This window comes from Triturus cristatus, chromosome 1_2, assembly GCF_964204655.1.
Source record: "Triturus cristatus chromosome 1_2, aTriCri1.1, whole genome shotgun sequence".
Lineage (NCBI taxonomy): Eukaryota > Metazoa > Chordata > Amphibia > Caudata > Salamandridae > Triturus > Triturus cristatus.
The window spans coordinates 450,396,344-450,410,725 of NC_140580.1; the positions used below are offsets into that span (position 1 = coordinate 450,396,344).

Sequence of the window (14,382 nt, forward strand, 5' to 3'; positions counted from 1 at the left end):
ATTTGCAATGCAATAGGTCTCGCATTTGAGAGAGTTAAGCTGTTGGCATTGTAAATGACTATGCCTTTTCTTTATCTGTGTTGATAATTAACACAAAAAGGCATTGAGCCAGTAGCTCAAATTCTTGTAGATGCGAGACCTATTTCATTTCAAAGAAGTGGCGCCATTGTCTCGGGCTGCTTGGAAAGTGAAAGCGCACAAGGCGCGCTAATTGTTGCAGGAAAGCATGTTGTGTCTGCAGTAGGAGAAACTCATTAAAGAAAATAGTGCATACAGTCTATATAAAACATACCGTATAACAGAAGTAAAAAGGCCAGTCCTCATAACCGGTTACAAATTAAGACAAGGTGGTACTAAGGAGGGACTAACAAGCCTAGTCACGAATCAGAAGCCAGCGTTTCTGAAAGACAATGATATAGGACAATGAAAAATATGGTGGGGGAGTGGGCGGGGCTTCAAGTCCATACTTTGATACAGCATGCCTCGCAGAGCAGTGCATGCACTGCCTAGGCTCGACCTAAAAAAATAAAAACAAAAACAGACAAGTTGGAATTTGAGCCCTCTATGACAACACCCTGTGTGACTAACTACAGCACATTAAAGTGTGTGCTATATTGCACATTTATTCATACAACTTCTGACGTCACCCTGTCATTCACCGCAAATCACAGAGCCGCTAATGCCTACATCCTATGGCCCTGACACACATCATCCAGTGCCTTGATGTACACCATCAGGCGTTGTCATGAGGCACGCTAGTCAGTGTTCCATGAGGTGCATCACCAAGTGCTCCCCTGAGGTACATTCAGTGGTTAATTTCTACCAGTGTGTGGAGGTGGGACTCGCCAGTATGGGGACTAGGATACATGTCACAATCCACACACATGTCACAATCCACACACCTGCCTGGAAAGCAGCTTTCACAGCTTCCCAGGAGTGCTTACACATATAAACATTTCTGCACTTCTCAGGAGGACGGCAATACTTTCAATAGGAGGATACTGGCACTGCTCAGTAGTACAATATTTCCATTTAAATAACTGAATTGATGTGTACACACGCGTTTTGTTATGCCGTAATGAGAGCACGCTGCCGCTCGATCTGACCATGTGCAGATTAGGATCATGTAGAACAAATGCTGCAAGAGCATTAAGCTGTTCAGAACATGTCAAGACTCAACCCGCAGTTTATCGATTATTATTGTTTCTCTAAAGGGGATTTCCGGACACACGCGTTACTAGCAGGAAGAGAGTTTAATGCATTTGCTTTTTTTTCTGCTTCATGGAAAGCATTCTTTAGCACTGCAGAAAGACAAACAAAGTGAAAAACGTTTCTTAGAATATGCAGACCCAAACACACGCGCCTTTCAAGAAAAACAGACGAAGGTATGAAAATAAAGTATGAGCCACGACCACCATGCACGCCCCTCCCTAGTTGGGAATCCTCAGAGTGAAACTATGGACTCGTTTATGGGTCATACTCACAAACACTTCATAGTACAGACTTTGGCCAGAACAAGGGACAGGATAGGGAACCCTGGCAGGAAGATAACCTTCACCATACCTAATGAGGCCAAGCCCGCTGGCAGGTCCCCCGGCAGCGCCATTCCCAATAGCAGGCAGCCACCGAAGCCATCGGCATGAGAAGCGCCTCGGGACACGGAAAGCCGTACTTGCGTCCGTCAGCGGCCGTCATCGGGCTTTAGATGCTCTTGTTCTTCAGCAGTCACTCACGCTCTCTTCAGACACCACTCGGTTTCGCTTTCTATCGCAGAGGTCCATGGGAGATCTCAGCTAGGCGGATCCCTCAGTAGCCACTAAGAGCCCGAGCCGGTCTACTGAGCAGCGGACTAAGTCTATTAACAAGTATGGGAACTGTAATGCTGCATGCAATAGGGGCGGGGCAGGGTCAAAGGTATGGCTAAAACACCTAAATATCCTGTAAGGTTTTTTGGGTTCTTTAACTTTCAGGCAGTTACATATAGAATAAGGTGCAGCTTAAATGAGAAATAAATAGGAGTTAAGGTAACCAGTGGAACCAGTGGTGCGCGCGCACCACAGAGGAGCAGGGGCAAGGGAGAGCGGCAGCGAGGCGAATGCGTGCTGCTGCGCGTAATCGACACCGATTGGAATGGGCAGAGCAAAGGCGGGACATGCGCCCGCCTTTGCCCAATTGCGTGCCTTATTTATTTATTTATTTTTTAAACACGCTAAAGCCAATTGCAGCTGGCGAAAGCAAAACCACACGCAAGAGCGTGTAGTTAGCTTTCAGAACCCCGTACATGAGGTCTCACGCTGCGCGAGCAATGCTACCCACTGCAACGCTAGGCGCGAGACCTAAAAAAGGGTCCGTTTTGAGAGGAAAATGGCATCCATGTTGCAGTTTGGGCTCTTCCCTGTCGCGGGCATAGGCCGACCCACAGATGTGAGGTACAACGATTTTTCGCAGAAGACATGTGGGAACATAGAATAGCAGAACATATGTTATTGCCACTTGGATTTTGCTGCATTTGTGACTTCCAAACGTATCCCAGGGAGTACAAAAGATAACATCTTTTAAAGTGCCCTCTGAATCACAAGCTATGGGTACCCATAAATTCAGAAGCGTACAAATAAACAAGCTCCTAAAACTCCACATCTGGTGCACATGCATTTCCTTGATACCCATTTTTCGGTCTACATATTTCACCCTATGAATTGTTCTATACTATGTACACAATGAAAAACCATTGCAAGATGCAACTCACTGGTTGGCTCTCGGTATCTCGGGTCTTGGACAACCTAAAAAAACAAGCATTGAAAATGCAATAGGTCTCGCCTTTGATTAAGCTAAAGCCATTTGCTTTGCTAATGGTATTGTATAGCAAAGCAAATGGCTTTAACTTAATGAAAGGCGAGACCTATTGTATTTTTAATGCTTGTTAATATAGCATATTGTTTATAACATGTGTTCGAAGCATCCTCTGTGTACCTCAAAAAATGGATAATGTGGCAAATCTCTGCTGTGTCACCTCGGACGTCTGCCCACTGCCCCGAAGCAGGCTCACTGAAGCCCACGCTCTCTGCCGGGCTTCGGGGAGAATGTGAAGGGGCGGAGTAATAACCAGACTTCAGACTAGGGGTATATAATATGAGAACTGACCACTTGGCAGCACCAGCCAGACTTTAATTTTTTTAATTCTTATTCTCATTCTCTCTCTCGCCTTTATTCTCTCTAGCTCTCTCTCTCGCTCTCTCCTTTTCTCGCTCTCTCCTTTTCTCGCTCTATCATTCTCTCTCTCTCATTCGCTCTAGAGCTTTTTTCGCCTGGAAACCTTTAGACGTACATTCTGTTAGCATTAAACACTGATAAAAAAAATAGTGGTACACTACACACCTTTAATATGCTGTGGGATGGTCACTACAAAACAACTCGAGAACAGTGCACAAATTACTTCATTACAACAAAGTAAATGTAACCTAGCCTGAAGACAGCCCACAAGAGGGACTTGAGGGAACGTCCTTTACCTTCCATCACTATGCACCCCATTTTGATAACCCGTGAAACGCCATCTGTCTAAGAGGAGTGACAAGCGTCTAAAAACAGCCAAGAGGGAGATACGCACAAAGATAACGGCACCATTTGCGGTCCTTACCGACAGATCCCGGTGTGGCGGCACATGATGGGTGCTATTCGAGAGGAGTTGTGCACTGGTAATTCTGTGACAATATCAGACGTGCAAGGACACTGAAGCATCTGAATCCTAGAGCGAAGCGAGAAACCCGATCTCTGCTCACTGGAGCAGACCCTGCGCCACGGGTGCTCACTCCGTGCAACACGAGACTTCTGGAGATAGTTTGTTGCACGGTCCCGTGTTATCCTCACAGGCAGTGAGTGCCCTTCATGCTGGAGGCTTGCAAGGAAAGGGCCAGCGACAATCACCGATACATGGTCCTACCACCCTACAGTTGCTTCCAGCTGCAGATAAGGAGCCATCCGACTGATCCGAGAATGATACATTACTTATTGCAACAGCAAAGCGATCTCAGTTACTGCGTTCTGAGTTAGTCAAGGCATGAGATTGGGTCCATACATTACAAGGATGTAGGTGGTTCAGCGAACAAAGCCTAAGGGCACTCACTATATGAGACATGCTGGAAATAAAAATATTACTATAAACGGTGCGGTCATGAGGTCAGCCGTTCTTGATGGCTAGGTCACAAGGGCCAATCAAAGTTTTAACAGTAACAGGGAGACCAGCGAAACTCTGAAAAAAACATTTAAAAGTCTTTCAAATATTTGAATGAAGTTATGCAGTTAGAAAACACGTTCCTCCCGTCTGAGCTGTAACCAGAGGAATATCCACATGAGTAGCCAAGCAACAGCCGGGCTGGACAGCAGGCTGCACAGACAGGGCTTCTGTGGTTTGGGCAGGGAAGAAGGGCACAATTTTTTTTTTTTTTAAAAGCACGAGTTGGCCGAGTCGCGTGGGTTAAGACTTGCGGCCGCCATTATTTAACAAGTAAAGCAGCCGCGTGTTTATTTTCGCATCGCGGTTTCACTTTAAGTGAAAGCCGATGCGAAAATAACCAGCGTGCACCTCGCGCCAGCCGGAATGACAAAAAAAAAGTCCTCATCCTGTAATTAAAGGAGATAGTAACACGCTGCCAGTAAACGATCCAATCCCGGTGGGCGGGGTCAAAAGGAGACAAGGCAGCAACCAGAAGGGACTAAATAGCCTCATTTACAATTAGAAGTCTCCGTTTAGCATAAGCTATGACGGTAAATGACGCACGCCAACAGAAATTAGGGGTGGAGCTGCGACGACTTCTGGAATCGTATCGATTCCAAGAAGACCTCGTATGACAAGAGCTGCGCAAGTGCTACTTACGTCAGGCCGAGACCTAAAAAACAGATACTGCCCTGCAACCAGAAAGATAAATCGGCCATCATGACAAAAAAATTACAGGTTAAAATGACACAAACTGATGTTTTTTCCTACACATTTTCAATACTTCTTTATTTTACCAATCAGTTTCTTTGGGAAAACCTTGAATGATCTGCACATTACCCCTTGCTGAAATCAGAATTGTCTACTTTTCATACTGTATAGCATAGAAAAATGCCAAAAACTGAGGTAAAAAACAAATTCTATTATGCAAGTCATTAAAAATGCTCTTGCTTACAGAAAGCGTAGCAGAACTGCATTTGGACAGAGGGAGAAGCAAGTTCAGCAGCTCCCTCTGTCCAAAAGCACTACTGGATCCCTCAGGACAAGGGGTGCCGGCTGGGACCGCTAGAGCATTCCGGCTTCTCCTCGCGCCCCCAACATGAGAAACTGGGTGCCCGGGTGGAACCAGGGCACCCAGTATTGTGGCCAAAATCAGAGCGAGATGGAGCGATGGCCCCACCTTTATTAAAAAAAAAAAAAAAAAAACACCACATTTAAACAAGCATTTAAAATGCAATAGGTCTCGCCTTTGATTAAATTAAAGCCATTTGCTTTGCTAGTGGTATTCTATAGCAAAGCAAATGGCTTTAACCTAATCAAAGGCGAGACCTATGCATTTTAATGCTTGTTCCTCTGTGTTATCAAGGTACATTGGTACTGGTAGAAATGGAAAAATAGACCAGAGCACTTGCTTATTTCGGAGAAGTGTGGGTACTCCCCAATTAAAAAGTATTGCATTTCTGCCGAGAAGTAATCAAAATAAAAAAAAGTGCAGGTACTCAAAACCCAACAGTACCGACCCATTTAAAGCACCTGTTACCCACCTACCTTACCTACATGCTCGTACCTTTTCATATACCATTCAGCACAAAACAAACTGCCTCGCCTAACCCTACTCGCCAACTCGACGTTCTTGGTCATGCAGTGCCCTGACGTGACAAAGAGGCAAGCTTGGCGCTACAAATCCCACATGAAGCAAACACGTGTAGCGTTGAATTGATTCAGGACAACGAGCCTTCACACAAATACTGTTTTCGGAGACACGGCAGCAGCACTGGGGCTGTTTAAGTGATAGGAAAAGACATACTGCTGGTATACACGCCCCAATCAACGACTGGGATGGCTGCTTTGCCCTCAGGTCCTCTCTGGGTTCGACACCCTCGGCGGCGCCAACTCGCCTTCTCAGCTCTCAGACCTCTGAGCGAGAAGCCACTGCGTCTGCGGTACTTGCAGTTACACAACCAATAAAAACTACACGAGCGGACCTCCCCTCAGTGGGCGAGCACCGGGTGGCACAGTGGGAAATTCCCCTCACACGAGACGGGGGACCGCAAATGGTTAGAACACCAGCAAAGGTCACTCACTCATCAGCGTACGCTTATGCAAAGTGCCAACGTGTGTGACAACCCCTAGAATGTCCCCTACTCGAAGAACCAGGCTCTGGATATATCACATTTCTGTGAGCTCACACACACAAGCTGTTCTTGGAAGTGGTTTAACCGCAATCCCTTGAGCTCAGTTTACTGTAAAAGCTTTTTGGAGCCAGGTCACCGAACGGCGGTAGTGGTTTCATTTTGCGAGTGATTTTATGATCGAACCGTTGCAACCAGGGCCCGGGTAAATACAAGACAAGCACTCGCCAGGCAGCCGCGGCACCCGCGCTTTACTTATAAAATTGCAAGTAAAGTGCGGGTGCCGCGATTATACCCAAAGTTAAGGGAAAAAAAACAAAAAAGGCGCTCGCCATGTACACTTCTCTTTTTTGGCCGTCCCTCTTGGACGGCCTCGGCCTGCTTTCCTTCTGCCGCAAAAGGTTTATCATCATCATCTTTATGGGGCCATGTGTTTGCCCCCATAAAGATAACAAACCTTTTGCAGCAGAAGGAATGCAGGCCAGTCCGTCCAAGTGGGACGGCCAAAAAAAGAGAAAAGTGTACGTCACACTAACCTCTTTCCCAATGGCTGGCCACCGTTTAGCATAAACGGTGACGCCGGCCAATGGGAAAGAGGGGCGGGGCTTAATGCCCCTTACTAAAAAAAAATCCCATAAACATTAAATTTCGCCAGCGAGACTGCGCATGTCTGCGCAGCCTACGCTAGCCGAGACCGAAAAAGAAAAATCCAGGCCCAGGGAGATGAGGTTCCAGGGGCCGTAATCTGCCCGGGGAGGGGAGTCTCGTGGTTCCCCCTCCTTATTTTAAAAGTACATGGCCCCAGGGAATGGGGTACCCAGGGCCAAAAATCCGCTCAGGGAAGTGGGGCTACACAGCCCCCTTCCTTGGTAATTTATAAATAAAAAATAAACTTAAAAGCTACTAGCAAGATGCTGGATGCCCCGCCCCTTTCTGCACCACTCTGCAATCGCGCCTCCTGGTGTGCTGCTGGTTGGGGGAGCTAGTGCCCTTGGCTACTGAGGGTACTTGGGGCCAACTTCCCCGTCTGTTATCTTCAGTAAGTCCTACTCTGTGGGGCTGCTGAGGGGGGGTCTTCCGAGGCCACACCCCCTTCCTCTACCACTTTGCAAATGCGCCTCCTCGCTCATTGCTGGTGGGAGGGGAATAAAGTCCTCTTGGCTGCTAAGGGTCCTTGGGGGCCAACAAGCCCTCCTGTTACCTCCAGTAATTCCCACACAGCAGAACTGCTGGAGGTGGTTGAAGGCCACATCCCCTTTCTCCACCATTCTGCAAATGAGCCTCCTGGCGGACTGCTGGTTGGGGGGGTGAAGTCCTCTTGGATGCTGAGGGTTCTTGGGGGCCCAGAAGCTCGGTTACATCCAACACAGCAGGATTCCTGAAGGCTGGTCGGAGGCCCCGCCCCCTCTGTCCACCACTCTGTAAACAAGACTACTAGTTAAAAAAACAAAAATGCACTTTAAAAATGAAAGGTTTCAGGGCTGTTATAGTTGCCAACTACAACTAAAGAAGACCTTAGAAATCCACAAAAAAACACAAAGTTTACAGGGATGTTCTAGTTCGGCTCAGATTTCACTCATACTAAACTAGTGAAATTCAGCAGTTAGTTACCTGAGCTAACTATAACTTACGCCCCTGCAAGGCACTGACTTAACATATTACATCATTCATGATATGATCAGTGACATCACTGATACCCACAGAACCACTCACACCCCATACAACCTGGCATACACCCACTTGCACAACTACTGATATACCCATTCACAGACCTATACCAGTACTTGCAGACCAATACCAATACTCACACACCCACTCACCCATACAGCCACTCACACACCCACTCATGCAGCTCCTCGCAATGATTCACTCACCCATATAGCCAGTCACATAACCACACTCACACATACAGCTACTCATACACCCACTTGTTTACCTAAAGTCACACACACACACACTCACCCAATCAGCCTCTAAATACAGCCACTCACTGAACCTTACAACCACTTACATACCCATTCACACATCCATACTAGCACTCCCATCCCAGTACTCACCCATACAGCCATTCACACAGATTCTCTCCAATACAGCCACTCTCACATCAACTCACTTAATCAAACACTCTTGAACAGCCACTCACGCACCCATACAGTCACTCATTCATATAGCCATTCAGACATCCATACAGTCACGACACACCCACATACCCACCCATAGAGCCACTTACACCACCACTTTAACACCCATACGCACAAGGATAGTCACACACAGATATTTTAAAAGTAGTATCACTCCGTAGTACACATGGTATACTACTTTAAATTGTGTGGTACCTTAGTATATATGTTTAACAATCAAAACTTACGAAATACGTGCACTCACTGGATGGTGTCCTCAGTAATGTCACTTTGTGAAAGTATGTTAGAAAGATTTAGGGTACTAACTTATTCCAGATAACTAACAGTTAATAGACCTAATACACATAGGAAAATTTGATTTTTTTCAGTGGGAATGACTTGGCACCATGAAATCACAAGTAGATAAGCATGTGATCATGGTGTCGTTGCAGCTCATCCTCCAAGGCTACGGGAAGTATAGTACACAAAATCTGCCTTTGTGCTCATTTCTTGCAAGAATAGCGCACAGGGAGTTCTTGGTTAAACTTGCTTGAACTGGGTAATGTGTTTTGTTGATTCACAGTAGAGACCCCAATCGAAGGTCAGTTTCACTAGGCAGCAACCAGTAATACAGGAACAGGGGGAACGAATGTCGATATATAAATGGAAAAATCAGAGGAAACGAAAATGAGGAAATCGTAAGAGCCACCCCACCCTCTTCAAACTGGCTGATTTCTGGTGAGTCCCAAGTAGAGGAAAATACACCCTGCCATTTTCACCCTCGACAAAGTAAAACCTGCAGGGAGACAACTTGCGCATCCATGTACTGCTGTCCAAATGGACACCACTATTCTCATGGGTACAGTAAAAAACACTACAGAAATCCATCACATCTCAGATGAAGCTAAGCAAGGGACGTACGTTATGTGGGTCTAGATGGACTAACAGGCTAGCAAGTGAACATTGTCTCCACAGGGTTACACAAAAAAAGGCCTTGCACACCATCATCAACATAGGTTGAGAGGAGTGGGTAAGTGTCACCCTTATACATGCTGCTCATGATTCACTCTGGATGACCTAAACAGAAAGTCCAGCTCCACTGATGAACAGCATGATAAAGTATAACTCAATCACCCCTGAAATACAAGCAGCGAAAACAGAGGACAGGAAAAAAAGCACCACCTGGAACGGACACATATGTGCCAAGCAATACAGGCTATTTTGCATCTAAAGGGGTATCAAGGGGGAAAGCAGAATAAAGTAGAGGAGACTGCAAGACCTTAGAACATACAGTTTCAGGTAGTAGGTTAAGACGTTTAGTACACAAGGTGCAAGACAGTGTAGTTTCAGGAAGAAAGAAAATACACCCTCCAGTCTTGTAGTTGCAAGTCAAGAACAAATTGCACTCCTCTACAGCCATCTATGATCCAGCTAACTGGTACCACAAGACAAAAGTACAAGGAACGACCAGAATAGATACAAAAAGAACAAAAGCTCCTGACGAGGCATCAACACCATCTTTATTCATCTAAAATATAAAGTAGTGGGACAAATTCTAAGCACTTCTTTACACATTGGTTGATAGCACCTATGAACAAGAGGCAAAAGCTCCTTCCTGCAAACCTTGGACAGGAGCTTGGCATGCTTAACAGGAGTACACAATGAATACTACCGAACTGGGGGCGCACAACATTTGTTTACAGTAACATGCAACCCAAAACCATAGCAATAAGCGTAGAGAAAAAAAAACACAGTTCAATCACTAACATGTGCATAATCAACAGAAATCCCATATGGCTACATGATACACACGCAAACGCAGGTTCTCCGCCCCCCCCCCCCCCCCCCCTCACCCGCCTTACAAACCTCAGCCTTTGATACATGACAAAATAAAGAAACCTTGCTTGCTAGGAAGTGCTTTTTCCAGTTCTTTGCAGACGTCACGTATCCAGTGTGCTGGACCGGCATCAACATGCCCTTCAGTAAATTGTTCCTTGCAACACTATGCAAGACACACATTTTATAGTAAATGCGGAATTGTTCTGAACTTTCAGATTCAATTACATACAATAAATTCATGCCAAATTATGTGTCTGGTTGGAGATCATTTTGACTATTTGAACATGGCTGCACGTTTAGGACAATCTTAGGCAGGCGATGTTAACATTGTTTTCAGTCACTTTTAAAAATGCAATAAACAGCTCCTCGCTTAAGAGCTTTGTGTGTTTAGCTTGCACAACCAGTAGAGCAAGAAACTGTAGTTCTACGCGACTCGGTCACACATTACCCCAAATAAACCGCAATAAATGACAAATGTATTTGTAAACATGAAAAAAAGACCTTGCTTGTGTCGGGGTGTTGGGTGCCACTCAGGAACGTTTTTCACAATAGCTTCCACAGCCTGCCCTGCTGCTATGCGGGTGTCCCAATTAGGACTTCTTAAGTAGATCAAAACCTAAAAATAAAAGAATTCAACATTTGCAAAATAAATCAGTGAAAGGGAACTTTAACACTGATGTCGATACGGGAAGAAATGGCACATGTAAAGTTTCGTTAATGTACTGTGCATCATAACAATACGGAATAAGTCAGTACAATCAAGGCATTGACATGGTTAAAGACACAAACCAACGGGTTCGCCTCTACATTAAATTGAAATCATTCTAGCAGATTAGAGTTTGACAGTTTAAGGTAATTGCTTGGAGAAGCCTGTAAGATAAGAGTTGGTGTGGGCAAAGAGGTTCTCGGTGTGTGTCATCTGTGAGGCGTTTCAATTGCACATATGATACATGACCAAGAACCCCTCCCATCCAACCACCACCCAAGAACCTCCATTCATGTTCGTTTTAATAAATGCTTCAATTATTTCAGCAAGGGATACGGAACTAGAGTGCGCTATGTGGTACCGCGTGCTTTCAAGTAGGGTGCAACGATGCAGCGGCCCATGTTAAGTGTTCGGTTGACAGCCATTTGTTTTAACAACCTGTGTATCACGTCACTGCCTGACAACGGGTACACCAGCATTAAAGTGGTTCAGCCAGTCCACCTTTCCAATGCCCCGTTACAATAACATACTTCAAAGGATGCCCTCCTGGGGGCAAGAAGGTGTAAACACGCAAAGGTGAAAACGTTTTAGAGCCGAACATAGCAAGAAGTATGCCTTTTATTTCACCCGAGAATTTGCAAAACCGGACGAGAAAATGTGAAACTGTTTTCAAAGCAGGGTTAACAACGAACACAAATGGAACATTAATCTTAAACACAAAATGAATATTGGAGAGAAAACAAAACTACACAATTCACAAAGTAGAGCCATAGCATGCAAGAGTGCCAAAACCCATGCTGTATATTTTCTTTAGAGTACCAGAGTAAATCTTAACAAAAACACTGCACACTCGGTAGGTGTTCCCACTATGGTGGGACGCCTTCAGCATTCTAATGTCCCATCTCAATTCATTAGTATCAAACTGTTAGTAATAGTGATAGCAAAGGGAAAACTGAATGCAGTCCGAGGTGAACTTGAAATGTAATCCGACTATAAATATAAACATCCTTTCTATGAAACAGTCAAAGAAAATGCACACTAGGTTAAGAGCTCAAACATATGCAACTATACAAGACCACTTTAAGTCTAACCATCTCTTGCACAACTACCAGTCTTCCTTCCGATAACACTGGTGAAGGTGAATCACTAAATTACACATCGTAGATGCCCTGCTGATCACAGGTAAACATAAACACCCCCTGAACCGCTCATTTATCTTTAATACAGTTGACAATCTCCACCCATCAGTCTTGAATGGAATTCACACCCAATGTCCTTTACTGGATCTTCTTTGACCTTTCCAACCAACTCCATTGTGTGAACATGGGCAACTCCAGGTGCCAAAAGATCCTCCGTCACCTGCATAATCTCCCAGGGTTCCATAATACTAGTCATCAACCTCCACATGCTGAGATACGAACGGACAAGTTACTTACTTTCGGTAACGCCTTATCTGGTAGAGACATGATCTAGCTGCAGATTCCTTACCATTGAACTTCCAGGCGTCAGGCTGGATCTGGAAGATAGGTGGTGTTGGTCGACCCGCATGATGGCGTAAGCATCTGGTTTCTCATAGTAGTGACATGCGCTTAGTCTATAGAGGCGCCGTCCCGGCGCACTAATGGCAGTACTTTTCACGACTTTCCACACTAGAAGCGCGGAGCCATAGAGTGAAAAACTATGGTGCATCAAAAACAACCAGGGCCCTTAAGGGAAACAGCGCCAACTAAAAACGAATCCACCCACACTCCCCCGCTGTGGGCGAGTAGGTAAGGAATCTGCAGCTAGATCATGTCTATCAGTTAAGAAGTTACCGAAGGTAAGTAACTTGTCCATCTGGTAGAGACATCTAGCCACAGATCCCTTACCTTTGAACAGATACCCAAGCAATACATCCAGGGAGGAGGGACAGCAGAAAAGTTTTAAAACCAAAAAGTCCTGCAGGACAGAACAGCCAAAAAGGCCCTCCCTACAGACCTGGTTGTCCAGGCAGTATTGTTTGGTGAACTTGTGAAGATGCCCACGTGGCTGCCTGGCAGGTGTGAAGGACCGGGACACCACAATGAAGAGCCGTGGTAGCTGCCTTCACCCTGGTAGAATGGGCCCTGAGGCCTTCAGGAGGCTGTTTGCCATGGTGTAACATCTTTATACAGAGGATGACCCAACGCGATATGGTCCTCTTCTGTACAGTATGCCCCTTCTTTGCTCCAGCGTATCCCAAAAAGAGTTGGTCGTCCACCCAGTACTCTTTAGAGCGGTCAAGGTAGAACGACATCACATTTTTTGAGTCCAGACAGCAGAGACGCACCTCTTATTTAAAGGGATGAGGAGGAGCATTAAATTAAAAATTAAACCCTAGTGCGGAGCACTACTTTGTCCAGAAACATGGTCAGGTAAGGAGGCTGCAATGACAGAACCTGTAGTTCGCTCACCCTCCTGGCAGAAGTTATTGCCACTAAGGCAGTTTTTATAGTGAGCAGCAGGAGGGGGCAATTGTGTTGAGGTTTGAAAGGTGCACTTATCAGGTAGGTGAGAACCAAATGAAGGTCCCACTGGAGCATGGTGAAAGGTGAAGGGGGAAACAGGAGTAAGCCCCCTCAGGAATGTACAATAGGAGACTTAAAAAGTGACGGTTGATCTGGCAACTGAAGGAAATCAGAAAGGGCCGAAAGGTAGCCCTTTAGAGTCCCCACAGCTGAGCCCTGCTGGGCTAAAGAGAATAAAAAGAATAACAGAAAGGGAAGCAGACAGGGGCTCAGACTGTTCTGTAATGTATTTACAATTGTCCCCCCCCCCCCCCCCCCCAATCGGCAGGCGTATACTGATTTCATGGAGGGTCACCTGGCTGCCTGATTAACCACAGACTTCAGGGGGCGGGAAGGTCAAAAGCTGTCAACTGTCTCCGCTCACTCCCAATGCAAGGAGGCAGAGAGTAGACCGGTTTGGTGGAGAACACTACCCTGCTGTTGCAACAGAAGAACCTCCAGAAAGGGAAGCCCAATCGGCGGATGAATGCTCATCTGCAAAAACTCAGGATCCCACACTCTCCGTGCCCAGTCTGGAGCCACAAGAATGACTTGTGCCCAGTCGCTCCTGATCTTCGAGCACTCTGGACTGGAGTGGTATGGGCGTAAATGCATACTGGAGGCCTGTGCTCCACTCGAGACAAAAAGCGTTTCAGAGAGAGAGCCCTCTTGGAAACTCCAATGAGGAAAAAACTGCTGACGTTGCGCGTGCTCTTTGGAGGCGAACAAATCTAACCAAGGCTCTCCCCATTGTTGAAAGAGACCTTATGCCACCTCCAGACGGAGACGCCCCTCGTGATCCGCTAGGCACCAACGGCTGCATTCGTCCGCTCTGGGATTCGAGGAACTG

At 46.0% G+C, this 14,382-nt stretch overlaps 1 protein-coding gene across 2 annotated transcripts in view; it reads right to left on the bottom strand.

Annotated features, from left to right (window-relative positions):
* The window catches only part of BTAF1 (B-TFIID TATA-box binding protein associated factor 1), an 852,875-nt gene that overhangs the window by 734,093 nt on the left and 104,400 nt on the right, over nt 1-14,382 (bottom strand). For both annotated transcript variants that reach the window (XM_085606166.1, XM_085606165.1), the window contains exon 3: nt 10,803-10,917. In XM_085606166.1, the coding sequence (XP_085462292.1) occupies nt 10,803-10,917 (115 nt within the window). The remainder of the gene's footprint in view (nt 1-10,802; nt 10,918-14,382) is intronic.